General features: G+C 45.0%; 1 protein-coding gene across 2 annotated transcripts; it reads right to left on the bottom strand.

The window, feature by feature from the left end:
- Nucleotides 1-2063: 2063 nt before the first annotated feature.
- Nucleotides 2064-12355, bottom strand: LOC110473340 (uncharacterized). Of its 2 annotated transcripts, none has more exons than XM_085556930.1 (6): nucleotides 12066-12355; nucleotides 8053-8184; nucleotides 7046-7354; nucleotides 5439-5594; nucleotides 4695-4791; nucleotides 2064-3440 (listed from the first exon to the last, which is right to left on the bottom strand). In XM_085556930.1, the coding sequence occupies exons 2-6, from the start codon at nucleotides 8114-8116 to the stop codon at nucleotides 3434-3436; spliced, it is 633 nt and encodes a 210-aa protein (XP_085413056.1). In that variant the 5' UTR covers nucleotides 8117-8184; nucleotides 12066-12355; the 3' UTR covers nucleotides 2064-3433. The 2 variants fall into 2 exon arrangements, with proteins under 2 accessions (XP_085413056.1, XP_021391469.1); XM_021535794.4 differs by lacking the exon at nucleotides 4695-4791 and adding an exon at nucleotides 4575-4694 and having other exon boundaries at nucleotides 12066-12341.
- Nucleotides 12356-13168: the final 813 nt, after the last annotated feature.

Raw genomic sequence — 13168 nt, 5'->3', positions numbered from 1 at the left:
CCCTCTGGTACTGGGATGGAGGGGATGGAGGGGATGGAGGGGATGGAGGGGATGGAGGGGATGGAGGGGAATGGATTTGAGATCTGCTCCCCAGTCTGGCACTCCCTGGCCATGCAAGGGCTCCCAGGTCTGTTGTAAGTTCAGGGCCTGTAAGCACAGGGTACAGATGATGGTAAGATCTGCTGCTTTCTTCTCTCTTTTTTGGGTGGGATTTTTTGGGATGGTCTGAGGCGAATAAAACTCTCGAATTAGATTTTATCTCTCAGTAAATGCAACACATGGTTAGAGCAGCCATGCTTCCTCCCAGCCCACAGCTCACCCTTTCTCCATGCTGCTCTTCCATCTTGGCTCTCAGCACAGCCTTTTCAACAGAGACTTCTCAGGGAGCCTCTGTTCCAAACAAACCTGTGCCAGCCCCAGTCAGGACTGCTGCAGATTCACTGACAGCCCCGTGGCAGCAGACATCTCACTGCTGCTGAGCTCACCTGAGCTGACCCACCACCCTTGCACCTTCCCTGCCATCTGAAACAGCCTGGGATTCCTCCTGGAAAATCATCTTGCTATTAGATAAGGAAAAGATCTCTACAGGGCAGTCTTCAGGTCATAAAGAAACCAAGACAAGCCTCAGTGTGTGGTGCCATCTCCCAGTGCATGGCACCAGATGTCCTCTGACATGCAGATAAGGGATAAGATATCAGTGTCACTCCCTGTCACAGCAGGCACAGAGGGCTGTGACAGTGACAGGAGTCACACAGCCCCAGTCCAAGGTACCCAGTGTCACAGTGAGCTCATGGACACTCTATTCCCCCTTCCCTGAGACCCTGTGATTCTGGGATAACCCTGGACCCTCCTTCCTGCCCCAACAGGGATGGGGAGAGCCAGGGAAGCCCACCCTGTCCAAAGCCTATGTAGACCCCTGACATTTCCTGTTCGTTCTCTTTTGCCCCGCTCTCCACATGGACACCACAGAATAAAGAGAGCTGAACCAACATATCTGGGGTAAGAGCCTCTTTTGGAAATCTTCACCATCTCCTGATATTCCTCCCCTCACAGCCTCTGGGCTTGCCTGATGTTCAGGGGGCTGAGGAAGGGGGAAAATGTCAACCCAGCACACAGCACCCTTCGTAGGAGACAGCAGCCCTTTGCCCCGTGCATCCACACCAAGCCTTTTTCTTGGGGATCATCTGCTGGGCCTGGTTCTTCACTGTAAGTGGTCTCAAAGGACAGCCAGAAACTGGGGAAAGGAAATGCACAGCACCCCCTGTTTGTGAGCTGAACCCCTAATTTTGCAGAACAAGGAGGGAGCCCTATTGCACTCCCATCTCAGGGATGTCCTTATGGAAACTCGAAGTGCCTGTGCAGGTGCTGGCAGACCTTTCTGCATCTGTGGCTGCTCTGAACAGGAGCAGTCCCTTGGCAGCCGTGAGGTACTCAGCAGGAACCCCTGAAGTTAGTAGACAAGAATCCAAATATTTCATGGAAACAGTGATGGTTATTTAATAACTCCACATCTTTGCCAAATGGACCACTGAGAAAAAGAGTTGCCCAGCAATTAAATGTTCATTTTCTGAAGCATTGAGCAAGTTACACTGATGGAGTGTCCCTCCCAAGTACTGATAGATGTTCTCTTGACTGTTCACTTGCTTCATGTAAAAAATAAGAAAGGAAATTGAAATTGTAATATCAGAGCTCCTCTTGGTCTGAGCATATCAAAGAAGGTTTCAAAACCAACTCCTCCACCAACAGAACTGCTCTGTAAGACTGGACCTCAGTCTGCCCATGCTGGACATGTCATTTCTTGGCTGCTCTGGCACCTGCAGTGCCCTTCATGCCCAGTGACCTGAGCAGCTCAGCACCTTCCCAAGCTTCAAAGGCCTTGACAAAAAAGTGGCTGCTGTCACTGACACAGAAAATGTAGTTCTCTCTCTAGATTCCCAGGAAAATCCTATTATTTATCAAAATAAAAGCTGCAGTCAACTCAGCCTGGTAACTGGAACTGGTGTCAGATCTAAATGAGGAAGGCAAAGGTAAGGAAAAGTGGCAGAGAATAGAAGAAAACACACTTTTTTATATACATAAAAGCATTTAATAACATCAGAAATTGGATAATACAGATTCTCTGAAAAAGGATTGCAGAAGCCCAGGCTATCCTGAGAAATAAAAGTATACAAATGTATAATGAGACCCTTAGAGCTCTTCAGTGACCCCAATATCCCAAGAAACTGAGCAAGAAGCACTTGTGCAATGAATAGCAAGGAGCAGAAGGATCAAATGGGAAACACCTGTTCCAAGTGTTGGAGATCTCTGAAAACATCACCAGCAAGGGGATCAGTAAAATCCAGATTTGATATTAAGCACCAGCACAACAGAGTTTGTCCCAAGGTTCACTCTGCTACTGACTGGATGGTTAAGGCACATTGAGGGAAAAACAAGCTACAAAATCCAGTCAATCAAAGCAGAAATGAGCCAAGAGCTGTCCCTGTGTGTGCTTGTGTTTAAGGACAAAATTACACTGATTCAGCAAACATTCACATTGCTTTAGGGATTTGCTTCTTCCCTTGTGCTGCCACTGATTTTTGATCAACAGTCTTGATACTAAATTAGATCCAATGCAAAAGCTGAGGATTTACTCAAATCAAGTGGGAATGGGGAATGATTTAAGGATACCAAGTACCCAGTGGGATTCCTGAGGGGCTGTACTCATCTCACTCTGTCTAAACTGGCTAATTTGTGAGGAAGATTGATGCCAGAGTTCTGTGCAGCCTGAGGGGAGACCAAGGCCTCTGTGACCCAATGCCATTCCTGAGGCAGCTGGACACAACCTCCCTCCCAGCCCTGCACAGGAACAAACATTCAGACTCAGTCTGCAGGTGGGGGCAAAACCAAATATCTCATCCCAGCTTTTCCAGTTCAACCTACCAGTCAGCTGGTGGTGGAAAAGCTTTGGTGAATGCAGAGATGACCTGAGAATTAAAACAATACAGGCACCTGGGTGCTGCTGTGGCATTCCAAAGTGAAAGGTGTGCAGAGGGCATGGGAAATGCTCCAGAGCTGTCCCCACTTTGTCACAGAGAGAATTCAGCTGCTGTCAGCCTGTGCTGCTGTCAGCCCCACACCCTGGGGTGTCTACTCTCTGCAGCCAAGCACCAGCAGAGGATGGGGGTCCTGGTGCTGCCTGTGCTGCTCACAAAGGCCTGGAGCTGGACAAGAGTCATTGTGCTCAGGGAAGGTGTGGATGTGGTGAAGCTACATTTGTGAAAACAGGACAATTTGGGATACTACAGCAGGAGGTCTCATGGAAAATCAGTCTGTGTTCTGCTGGTCGCTGTGCATCGTGAGAGAGGAGGAGGATGCTGCTGGCAGAGGTTTTCTCCCTTGATATGGTTATCATGAATGTGTGAGCTTTTCTCTGTCAGAAGACTGTCTGTCTTGCTTAAAAGCTGCAGAATTGAAAAAAAAAAAAAAAAAATCAGTGAGGCTACCAAAGAAACTGGTAGATTCCAGTTAGAATTATGAACAAAATGCCTGTATTTGTGAAGTCCTCCAGGCACCTCCCCTCTCCCATCTGCTACTGGGCCACCCCTTGCTCCACAAAGGGGGGAGCTTCAAGGCTCTGCTGTGACCCTGCCTTGGTGCTGTGACCCATCAACTTCTGCCTTAGAGGGGCTCCAGGACAGACCTGAGACATCACTGGACATTGCACCCCAGGGCAGGACCTCAGGGCAGTCATTAATGGTAAATTTTTTACCCCTCACACTGATATATCCATTAATCTATTGATGGAACAACAGTGAGACTGGTTTTGTGCTGCCTTTGCTGGGCTGTGCACGCACTTGTGCAACTCCTCCTGAAGCAAATTCAGACTTGGAAATTTAATCCTCTGGCTCTCAGAAAGGAAAAAGCAGCATCAGGAGATGGACTAGGAACAGGAGAGGAGGCTCAGCCTCAGGCATAGACAAGGTGCTCAAAACACTGGAGCCAAGTGGACAGAGGTGGAGGAGAAAAGCCATTATGGCAGGTTCAAGAAGTGTCCACAGAGCCCATCCCACCTCTCTCCTTTCATATTGGTTTGCAAAACAAACTTCCCTCCTGGATGCATTTAGGAAATCCTTGTTCTTAAATTAAAGCTGGCTCTGGAGTGGGCAGGGCTGGGAGAAGAAACCATTCTTCTGAAGGCCCTGTCAGCCCATGCCTGGATGTCCTGGCTGGGACACATCCCTGCCAGGGAAACTGCACAGCAGTGCTGCAGTCTGGGACTGCTCCAAGGAGCAGGATCCCACGGAGGGAAGGCTGAACCCTGTGACTCCATGGCCCTGCCAGTGCTTCCCCCTTGTTTCAGGAAGAAGCAGTGAGGAAATCCCTTCTGTGCTTATTTTTCACAACAAAGCCACCGGATGGGCACTGTCACGGCAGCCACAGGGAGGAGAGTTCATCCCAGCTGTCAGCCCCGTGAACATCATTAAAAACTGCAGGAACAACACAATGGAGATGAGAAATGGAGGAAAACCCTTTTATGTTTTTTCCCATTTCCAAGTGTGGGGCCCACAGGCAGCACACAATTTGTCAGACTGTACCTTGGCGACGCCGCAACCGCAAGAAGTAAAACATGGTGCCCCATCCTGCGCAAACCCCAGCAAACAGGAATGCCAACAAGATGCCAAGGCTGCTCTTGCTGGTGAGAAATTCAGCATTACCTGCAGAGTAGAAGAAAACACAGCATCCAAGTGAAGCAAGCAGGAGGGCTAAGGCATGAGCTGCCTCGTAAGCACCACGCAAAGGAACCGGCCCCGTCTGATAGGGAGAGAAGGAACTGATGAATGAGAGAACAAAGAGCCTCTGGCTCATCTTGTCTTGCAGAGATGGCATAATGCTCACTTTATCAACATTCAAAGCAAATTCTTGTCACCTCAGCACAACAGATACCCTTGGACATCAATCTGATCTGAAATGACCAACAAGTGGTGAGACCCATCCTTGAGGAAGAGTTCAAATAAGGAAAACCATTCTGAGTGGTTTTTAAAAACCCTTTTGTCCATGGCCTAAGGAAGATGACAGGGTTTCTACCATGAAAGAAATTTGAATATACTAATGTCACCTTTAGTTGACAAATGTCCTCTTTGTCTGGAGGCAAAGTCTCACTTATTTACAGATAAAGTCAATTATTTGGAACTTGTTGCACACATGTACCCCCTTCCCTCAGCATCTCTGTGTCTGTCACTTGTAATTACAGGAACCTGAGCCTGTGGACATCTCTGTCCAGAACTGGCCATGTCCATTTGCCAAGGCAAGGTCTCTGAGACTGGTTGGCTGCAGCATGTGTGGATTCAAATTATGAATGTACAGGACATCTCCTGCCCATGTAAAACTCTGTTCACACCAATCTGTCTGGAAAAATCCCTCTCAAAGCACAAGGCAAAAAAAGACAAGAAGAGATTAACCTAGAATTTCCTCAGGAATGGCAATTGGCAGTGATGTGGGTTTTGGGTGTGATTTTTGAATGTAGCAGTTCAGGTGAGAGTTGTGATTCCAGGCAACTGCCTCTGCTTCACAGCAAACATTCTTCTCCTCAGTATTGATGTTACCTCCTCCATTTCCTGAGAAAAATGAAAGGTAAAAATTTTTGATTATAAATATGAATCATGTAGAAGATCTTCAGTGAAGGGCTAAAGATGTTGAAGAGGTTAATAGATTTAAAAAGTGGATAATGTTGCACAAAATGTTGGAGATTGCTATGATTGCTACGAGTTGAAGATGTTTCATTCCTGAACAGTCCCAATCAATTATTGTCATTAGATTTCCCTCCCACCAAAGCTAATGAGGTGTTCTGGGGATCAAGAGTGGAAATGTTTGAAGAAGGTAAGAAAGTTTTCACATGCAGTTAAGAATAACAAAACATCTGTAAAGAGCTTATCATTACCTTTATGCAAGAAAAAAAATCTTCAAATATTTTGCAGCTGCCTTTTACCCATAGGAACCAAAGAAGAGGAACAAGGAAGCAGCTTGTTGTAAATATCTAGTAGTAGCTGAGTAAATCTCTACTCAGCCCCCTGGAGTGCATCTCCTACCAACCCTACATCTCACTGTGCCATTATTGAGCTTATTCTTCTTCTGAGAGAAACTGGAAACTCCCTCCTACCTTCACCTATACATCCACCCCTTCCCCTCTCAGGGGACACAGGCATCCCTTCCTACAGCAATTTCCAGATTTCACTGTGAATGTTTCAGTGTCACCAGTGTTTTACACCATAGTGACAGCATGCAGATATTTTGTGGAGCATAAATACAGGAGAGAAATGGTTTATGGTGACCAGAAATTAAATACAGGAGGAATAGTTAGGCTAAATAAAATCATACTCAGGGGAGAACACTTTTTCTTCTCTTCCGTCAGCAAGAAAATTAGAAAGGATGCTGAAACTCCAATAGGAGAGGTGCTGAAAGCTGCTCTCAGAAAACCAACTACAGATAGAAATGTCATTGACCTGGATGGAGCTCAGCTTAGTCACACCCCTGCAATCCAAACCACCATGAAGTTTTGCCCTCATGGAGCCACTTGCTCCATGTACTGACAAGTGTTTGAATTCCTGGTTTTGGCAGTTTTGTGAGGAAGCTGGAAAGATGCTCCTGGGTGTTTATTGAATTGGACAGAAGAGCAGCACAGAGCAGCTCTTGAGGCTGGACCTAGGTCTGGGTGTGCTCTGGCTGAAGCAGGTGGGATTCAGACATTGCAACATGGCACAGAATTTCATCATGGGAATTGCTGTTGCTAAAAAAAAGCCCTAAAATAAAAACATATCTTTATAAATCAGAATAATCTGTGTTTATCTGAATCTCTCCCAGTGTAGTTTTAAGCAATGTTTGACATGAAAGAACCGCATTTACTTTTGTGAATTACTTTATGACTTTTTTGTTTTTCACAGAAGAAACCAAATCATTCCAGTTTATTCACTCACAAGTCTCGCTGTCTGCCCAAATAAAGAACAGTTCAGTTTCCTACCCAGAAGTAAGTTTTCCATCAGTTAATAACCAGGTTCCCAGCACAGCATACCTCCAGAATTCAGGTTGCCACACCAGATTTTTGGTTGACCTGTTTCATCTGAGTAGAGGCCATACATTCCTTCAGGAGAGGAATCTGCATTCTCAAAGCAAACAGTGATGTGTGATTTGTTGTTCACCAACTCAACTGGTACATCTGACATAGTATTTCTCTTGTTTTGTATTTCAGCAATTCTTGTAAAATTTTTTAAATCGTTTTGGTCTTTCTTGCATGTGCAGTATTTATAGTCCTTGCAGTAGTAGATTGTCGTAATTCTGCCTTGTGACCTGTCAGCAGGGCCAACACTGGACATGGCAATATCTAAATCAGAAAAAAAAAATAATTAAAAAAACCAAACAAACAAAAAAAACAAACAAACAAAAAAATTTCCACCAGTTTTCTCCCTGGATGTTTAGTGTTTGAGAACAAGATGGGTCTTGGTGGACAAGCTTAGTCATGGCTTTGGAGACACTGTCTGCCAATGGGAAAATTTTATACAGTACTGGGGCCAGTTCCCAGGATAACTTTTGGGGTAGAAACATGATAGAATTACCCACTACTTACACTCTGTTTTTATCTGGCAACCTGGGAGGTGAGTTGAAAGATGTTTCTCTTGCTGAGCTCACCTGTTCTTGTCCTCTTTCCTTCCCAAACTCCTTGGCACAATCCCAGCAGGTGTCCCTCCAACACTCTGCCAGCTCCCAGGACCACTGAAGCTCCGAGCTCAGCTGCCACACTGCCCAGTCTGGGTGCCGTGTCCCAGGTTTCCTCCCTCAGACCCTCCCAGGAAAGAGTCAGTCCTTTGGGACATCAGACAGACCCAAACTGTCACCCCTCCCAAAAGAGGAGATTGTGACAGGTCTGACACATCAACCTTCACCTCCTTCATTTCTCTTCTCACTTTGGAAGCTTTATGGTCTTGCTTTTAACTGGGCATAGCTGAGTTTCTCCTAACACTTCAGAGGTTTTGGGCTATGGAAGTGCAGGGGAAAGCACCGAGGTCAAGCACAGAGACTCACTTGGACGGGGAGCAGCAAGAGCCAGGAGCAGGAAACCCAAGTGCAGGAGATGGGGAGAGTCCATGGGGCTGCCCAGATCCTCCCAGATCCTCCACAGTGCCAGGGAAGGCTTCTCTCTCCTCAGTCTTCTCCCTGTGGGGAATTAAAGGCAGTGCTTGGCACCCAGGGCCTCTGTGCTCTTTGTCCAGACAAAAAGATAACAGCTCACGGACCAAATGCCAGGCAGCTGCTTCCAGCCCAGGTCGTGGGATGGCAGCAAGGCAGAGGAACCCTCACTCTGCTCACACAGCTGCTACTGCACTCTGCAAGGGCCAACTCCCAGCCCTTTGCACCTCTGGCTCATCCACAGCAGCAGGAGACACGAGGTCCTTCTGCAGGGAGAGGGAAATCCTTCCTGACCTGCTGGGCAGGAGGCTCCGTGTCCACGTGTTCCCCCAGGCAGTGACCCTGCACACAGCCCTCAGCAGGAGCAGCAAATAACAGCTTGATTTGCTGTCAGATTTTCCCAAGTTGAGTTTCTGAGTTCCAAAGTTTTCTCCAGTTTTCCAAAACACACCAGATAATTAAGATGGATATGCTGAATGGAAATCCATCCATAAAATCAATTATGCTGAATGAATGTTTCACTTGGCCCAAGATGACATATTTACTGTCAAATCGAATTATATTTTTAGTTTAGGAGATCTGATGGGAAATATCTGTTCACGTCAAATGAACAAACAAACAACAACTTGGTATTTCTTTTCAAAACATCCTTGGATTTAGTCAGAAGTTAGTTTTCATTTAAATAAAATTGTCACGACTTTGTGATGTATGCTTTATGTATGTATGATGATGTAAAATACTTGCCAAATAAGAAAAAATTATAGAAAATTCACCTAACTTTCCTCAGCACAGTAGCTCTGGAAAATACAAACTGCTTTCTTCCTTTTTCTCCTTTTGATGAAAAGAAGCTTTTCATCAAAAGCTTTCATTAAAACAACTTTTCTTTTGCTGCCACTACCTGAGGAGTACTTTGAGGAACTTTCCAGATTAGTTATATGCTAATTCCTAATTATACATTCAAGAGACGTTAATAAATGCTTATCTCTTATCTGTTATGATCTGTGCAGATCTCGACCTGCTGAGAGTTCTACCCCATTTCCCAGAAACAGGTGAGCCAGGAGAAACACAACCCAAGGACACACCCTCTTCCACCACCTCTGTGCACTTCATCCTGATCACCTGGACAGTCCTGCAGGGATTTCCTCTGGTCCCACCAGGTGTCAACAACAATCTCTTCTCTTACATAAAAAATTCATTCCTCAAAAATTCAACTGCCTCTTCCCATGCATAAAAAATTCATCCTCTCTTTTAAATTATTTTTTTCCCTGATCGTTCATATTTCACACATGACTTTATCTCATTTCCTGATTCCCAAAGCACAGTTAACATTGCCTGGCCCTCCTACCCTGCAGATAAGCAGAGTTCCAAGGGATTGACATCAATCTTGGAATCACAGAATCAGAAGTTTGGAAAAGACCCTCGAGTCCAGCTGTTACCACGGCACTGCCAAATCCACCACTTAGATCAGTGACACCTCTTCTTGTTTCTTAAATGCCTCCAGAGGATTTGTACCCCAGGGAATGTTTGCTGCACAGAACAGCTGCAGCACATCTGGCAGAGTTATTTGCCCAGGGGTTAAGATTTGGGTTTTGCCCAGTAGTTTTCAGTGTGAGGTTTGTATCTTGTATCCTCATTTATTTGGTCCTCTCTTGTGTAGTCTTCTCGCCCCTCTCCTTATTCTGGTCAAAGGACATGTCCCTTCTTCTTCTCTCTGGTGACATTCCCTCCTTCTCCCCCTCTTCTTTTCAGCTTCAGCCAGAACACCATCCAGCAAATCTCTGCCCCCACTGACCTGTCTTAAAATCTGGAGACTCTCCAGCTGTCTTGGACAGCTCCTGACATCAGTTTTAAATTCACTTAAATAAAACACTTAAATCTAAACTGAAACACATTCTTTGGACAGAAAATATTTTCCATCCAGTTGTTTGGGGTTTTTTTGTTGTTGGTTTTTTTTTTGTTGTTTTTTTGTTTTTTTGCCCGTTCCCCTTTCTTTTTCAAAGTAATAGAAACTTTCACTTATCAGAGCTTCTGAAGTTTTCTGAACCAGCCCACCTGAGATCACCAGCAGGACTTAACAGGAAATCTGCAGTGCCCTAACAAGGTCCTTTGGCTTTGGTTTTGAAAGGATCTGTTTGGGGAAACATCACTACCTGAAACTCTCAGGCTTTTCCTTATCCCCACAGCGTCATAACAAACACAAAACAATAAAAAAACCTCCAGTGTTTGCCAAGAGAAGGAGAAAATTCAACCTCCAATGCATGAACATCATTTTCAGCAGAGCAAAGGTTCACTCTCCAAGTTAAAATCTGATGACCCATGTTTCCTCCTACTCCAGCACAAGTTAAACCAGGTCACTGCCTTTCCCGTGTGTGTCCTCAGGCTTTCTGCCTCTGGCACAGTTCAGTGGGGACCCCCAAAGTGACCAGAGCAGAGTCCCCCCAACACCCCCAGGAGCCAGCAGAGCAGAGCTGCTGCCCCAGGGTTCACATCCTCCCCTCTCCAAACAACCATCAAACACAGTCACAGACACACAAAACCCAGCTGTAAACACTGCCTTTTCTCACCTCTCTTCCAGCCACATACCCGGGGCTCGATTGCTTTAGGAGCAATTTGGTCTGTGGGTTTATGGTCAGAACCAGCTTGGTGGAACAAGACACCAGAATTTCTAAAAGATGTATCTGGAACCCTAAAGGTCCCGTGGGAAAGGCTCAAGGTGCAGTCAGCCTGGAGAAAATAGTACTATTGAAGGAAGTAAGGCAGCAACAGAATAAAACTCAAGGAACTTTGGAAGACCATACAGATTTTATTTTCTACTCTCTTTCTCAGAAAAGGAGAATTGTTTACATAAGAGAATTTTGGTATCACTTTCCTTATCACATTTCCTTCACGTTTCCTTTTCATGGTTTGCTGTACACCACTAACAACAAGCCCTTGCAATAAAGACAAATAAAAAAACCAATACAAAATAATGTGAGGGGATAAAGCAGCTTTTTCCTGAGTGAGCATTTGACTGCAGTTGGTTTCTACAGCTCCAACAAGCATTGCAGACAGAGCAATCAGCAGGACATCGTGGTTGAGCTGAGAAATCTCTGCAAAAAATCCTAAGTGTAAAGCACATTTTGGCTTTCCTTCACCTGCTCTGAAACTAAATTTCTGCAGCATTATAAAACCTTGGTAACATTTTTTTTTTCCTGCCTGCAGTACATTAAGTAGAATTAAGTGTTTCAATGGTTTAACTTCTTCTATTTTAAAACCACTAATGCTTCTTGTTTTGGTTCCGTTTAGTTTCATTCTGACCCCAGAGCTGCCAGGCTGGATTGTTCATTAGTCAGGTTGGATGTGGGGAAATGCACAATCAGCTCCTTGAAAAGAAGAGCTGTAGGGATTTCTCCTTCAACCCTTCTGACAAATTCTTCCTTATTTGCAAACATGACAGGATGGAACTTTTGGAAAAGAACTTTTGGAAAAGAAGATATTAGCAGGACATGCTAAGGAGCAATGAGGAAAAAAGGATTAATGGATACGGAAAAATTATTCAGGAGTTACATGAACAGGAAAATGCTGTTAATTCATTTATTCTATTATTTCAGAGGTCACTCACACTTTTATATAAATACACTAAGAGGAAGTTGTTGGGTTTCTGCATTCCCACAATCAGTGTGAGCTCACACAGAGCTCTCTGGAAGTTGCCAGTCTGGGCTACAGATGTGGGATTATTTAGCTACAAACATCACCAGCACCAGCAGCACGTTTCTTCCCTGTGCAGAAAACGTGCAGCACACTGAGAATTTCCCTCCTGCCACAGACATTTCAGTGCCTGTTTCTGAATGCCTGCTGTGAAACAAGAAAGCAAGAATTTGTAAGAGAACGGGGTGGAAGACAGGACCCTCTAAAGAAGAAGACAGTACCTCAGAAGCTGTTTGTGTCCAAGGATGCCTTCATGCCTCTTCCCTTCTCCAAGTGCCTGTGCAACTTTTCCAGATCCCAAATCATTCAGCTCCTCTTCCAAAGGAAACAAGAAGTCAATGGACCTCAGAGAAAAACCCATTTCACTGGCTCCTCCCACACTTAATGCAACCTGGTGTCATGAGAAACTGCATTTTCGCTTTCAGTTCAGAAGTACAGGCCAGCAGTGGCACAGAGCAAAGCCAACCAGGTAAGTCTGTGCTGCTGTAAGTGCCAGAGCTGCTGCAGTTTGCAGGAAATGTTGAATTTGCAGGAAATGTTGAATTTGCAGGAAATGCTGGAAATTTGCAGGAACTTATCTAGATATCATAATAGCAATGTTTTCTCCCAGTCCACAGTTCACTCTTTCACCGCACCACTCTTTTATTGCACTTTGTCCTTGTTTTTATGATGTGACCCTCAACTCAGAAAGTTCAAAGAGTTTCTGCTTGCAGATTTTGCTCTGGGATAAAAGGAGTGTTGCTGGAAGGATTCACGTGCTTGGTTTATGCTGAGCATTGCAGCACCTGTGCCCTTGTGTAGTGGAAGAAACGGAGGCTGACCCTCAGGGAAACTCAGTTTCAGGGGTTTATTTATTTATTTATTTATTTATTTTTATTTATCATATAGAACTGATCAGCCTTCAATTTGATCAGTGTGCTGCACACCCACACTGCCCCTCCAGTGAATTTGGGCTTTGCTCTCACAGTCCCAGCTCAGGGCAGCAGCTGTGTGTTAAAAAAATGCTCCAAAATTGGGACATTTGTCTGCCATTTCACTTTCATGTTTCAGGCTCAGGACATTAAATTGGAAACATTTTCTCAAAGAGAAACCCAAACCACCTCTACAATAAACACAGCTAAAACCAAACAAACCAACAACAAAACCCCTTGTTTCCCTTATCCTGTGCCCTTGTTATCCTGCCCTGGCCCAGAAGGATCACCTTCACCATATATATAAGTTTTCTACATCTCTAGAGAAGTTGGGCTGAACTGCTCAGCCAGGACTGCCTTAATATGTTGTAAAATGGGATGTGAATCACAACAAGGAAACAAGCTGCAGTTAT

This window comes from Lonchura striata, chromosome 18 (genome assembly GCF_050655825.1).
Source record: "Lonchura striata isolate lonStrDom1 chromosome 18, ASM5065582v1, whole genome shotgun sequence".
Taxonomy (NCBI): domain Eukaryota; kingdom Metazoa; phylum Chordata; class Aves; order Passeriformes; family Estrildidae; genus Lonchura; species Lonchura striata.
Note: the sequence above shows the minus strand (reverse complement) of the source record. Positions and strands in the feature narration are given on the sequence as shown.

Bases quoted from the DNA above. Each gene is read 5' to 3' on its own strand.
- LOC110473340 (XM_021535794.4), bottom strand. From the start codon at position 8,116: ATGGACTCTCCCCATCTCCTGCACTTGGGTTTCCTGCTCCTGGCTCTT. The intron at 7,355-8,052 runs GTGAGTCTCTGT...TTTCTGATTTAG, and splicing joins TCTTGCTGCTCCCCGTCCAA to ATATTGCCATGTCCAGTGTT. The intron at 3,441-4,574 runs GTACAGTCTGAC...TCAATTCTGCAG, and splicing joins GCGGTTGCGGCGTCGCCAAG to CTTTTAAGCAAGACAGACAG.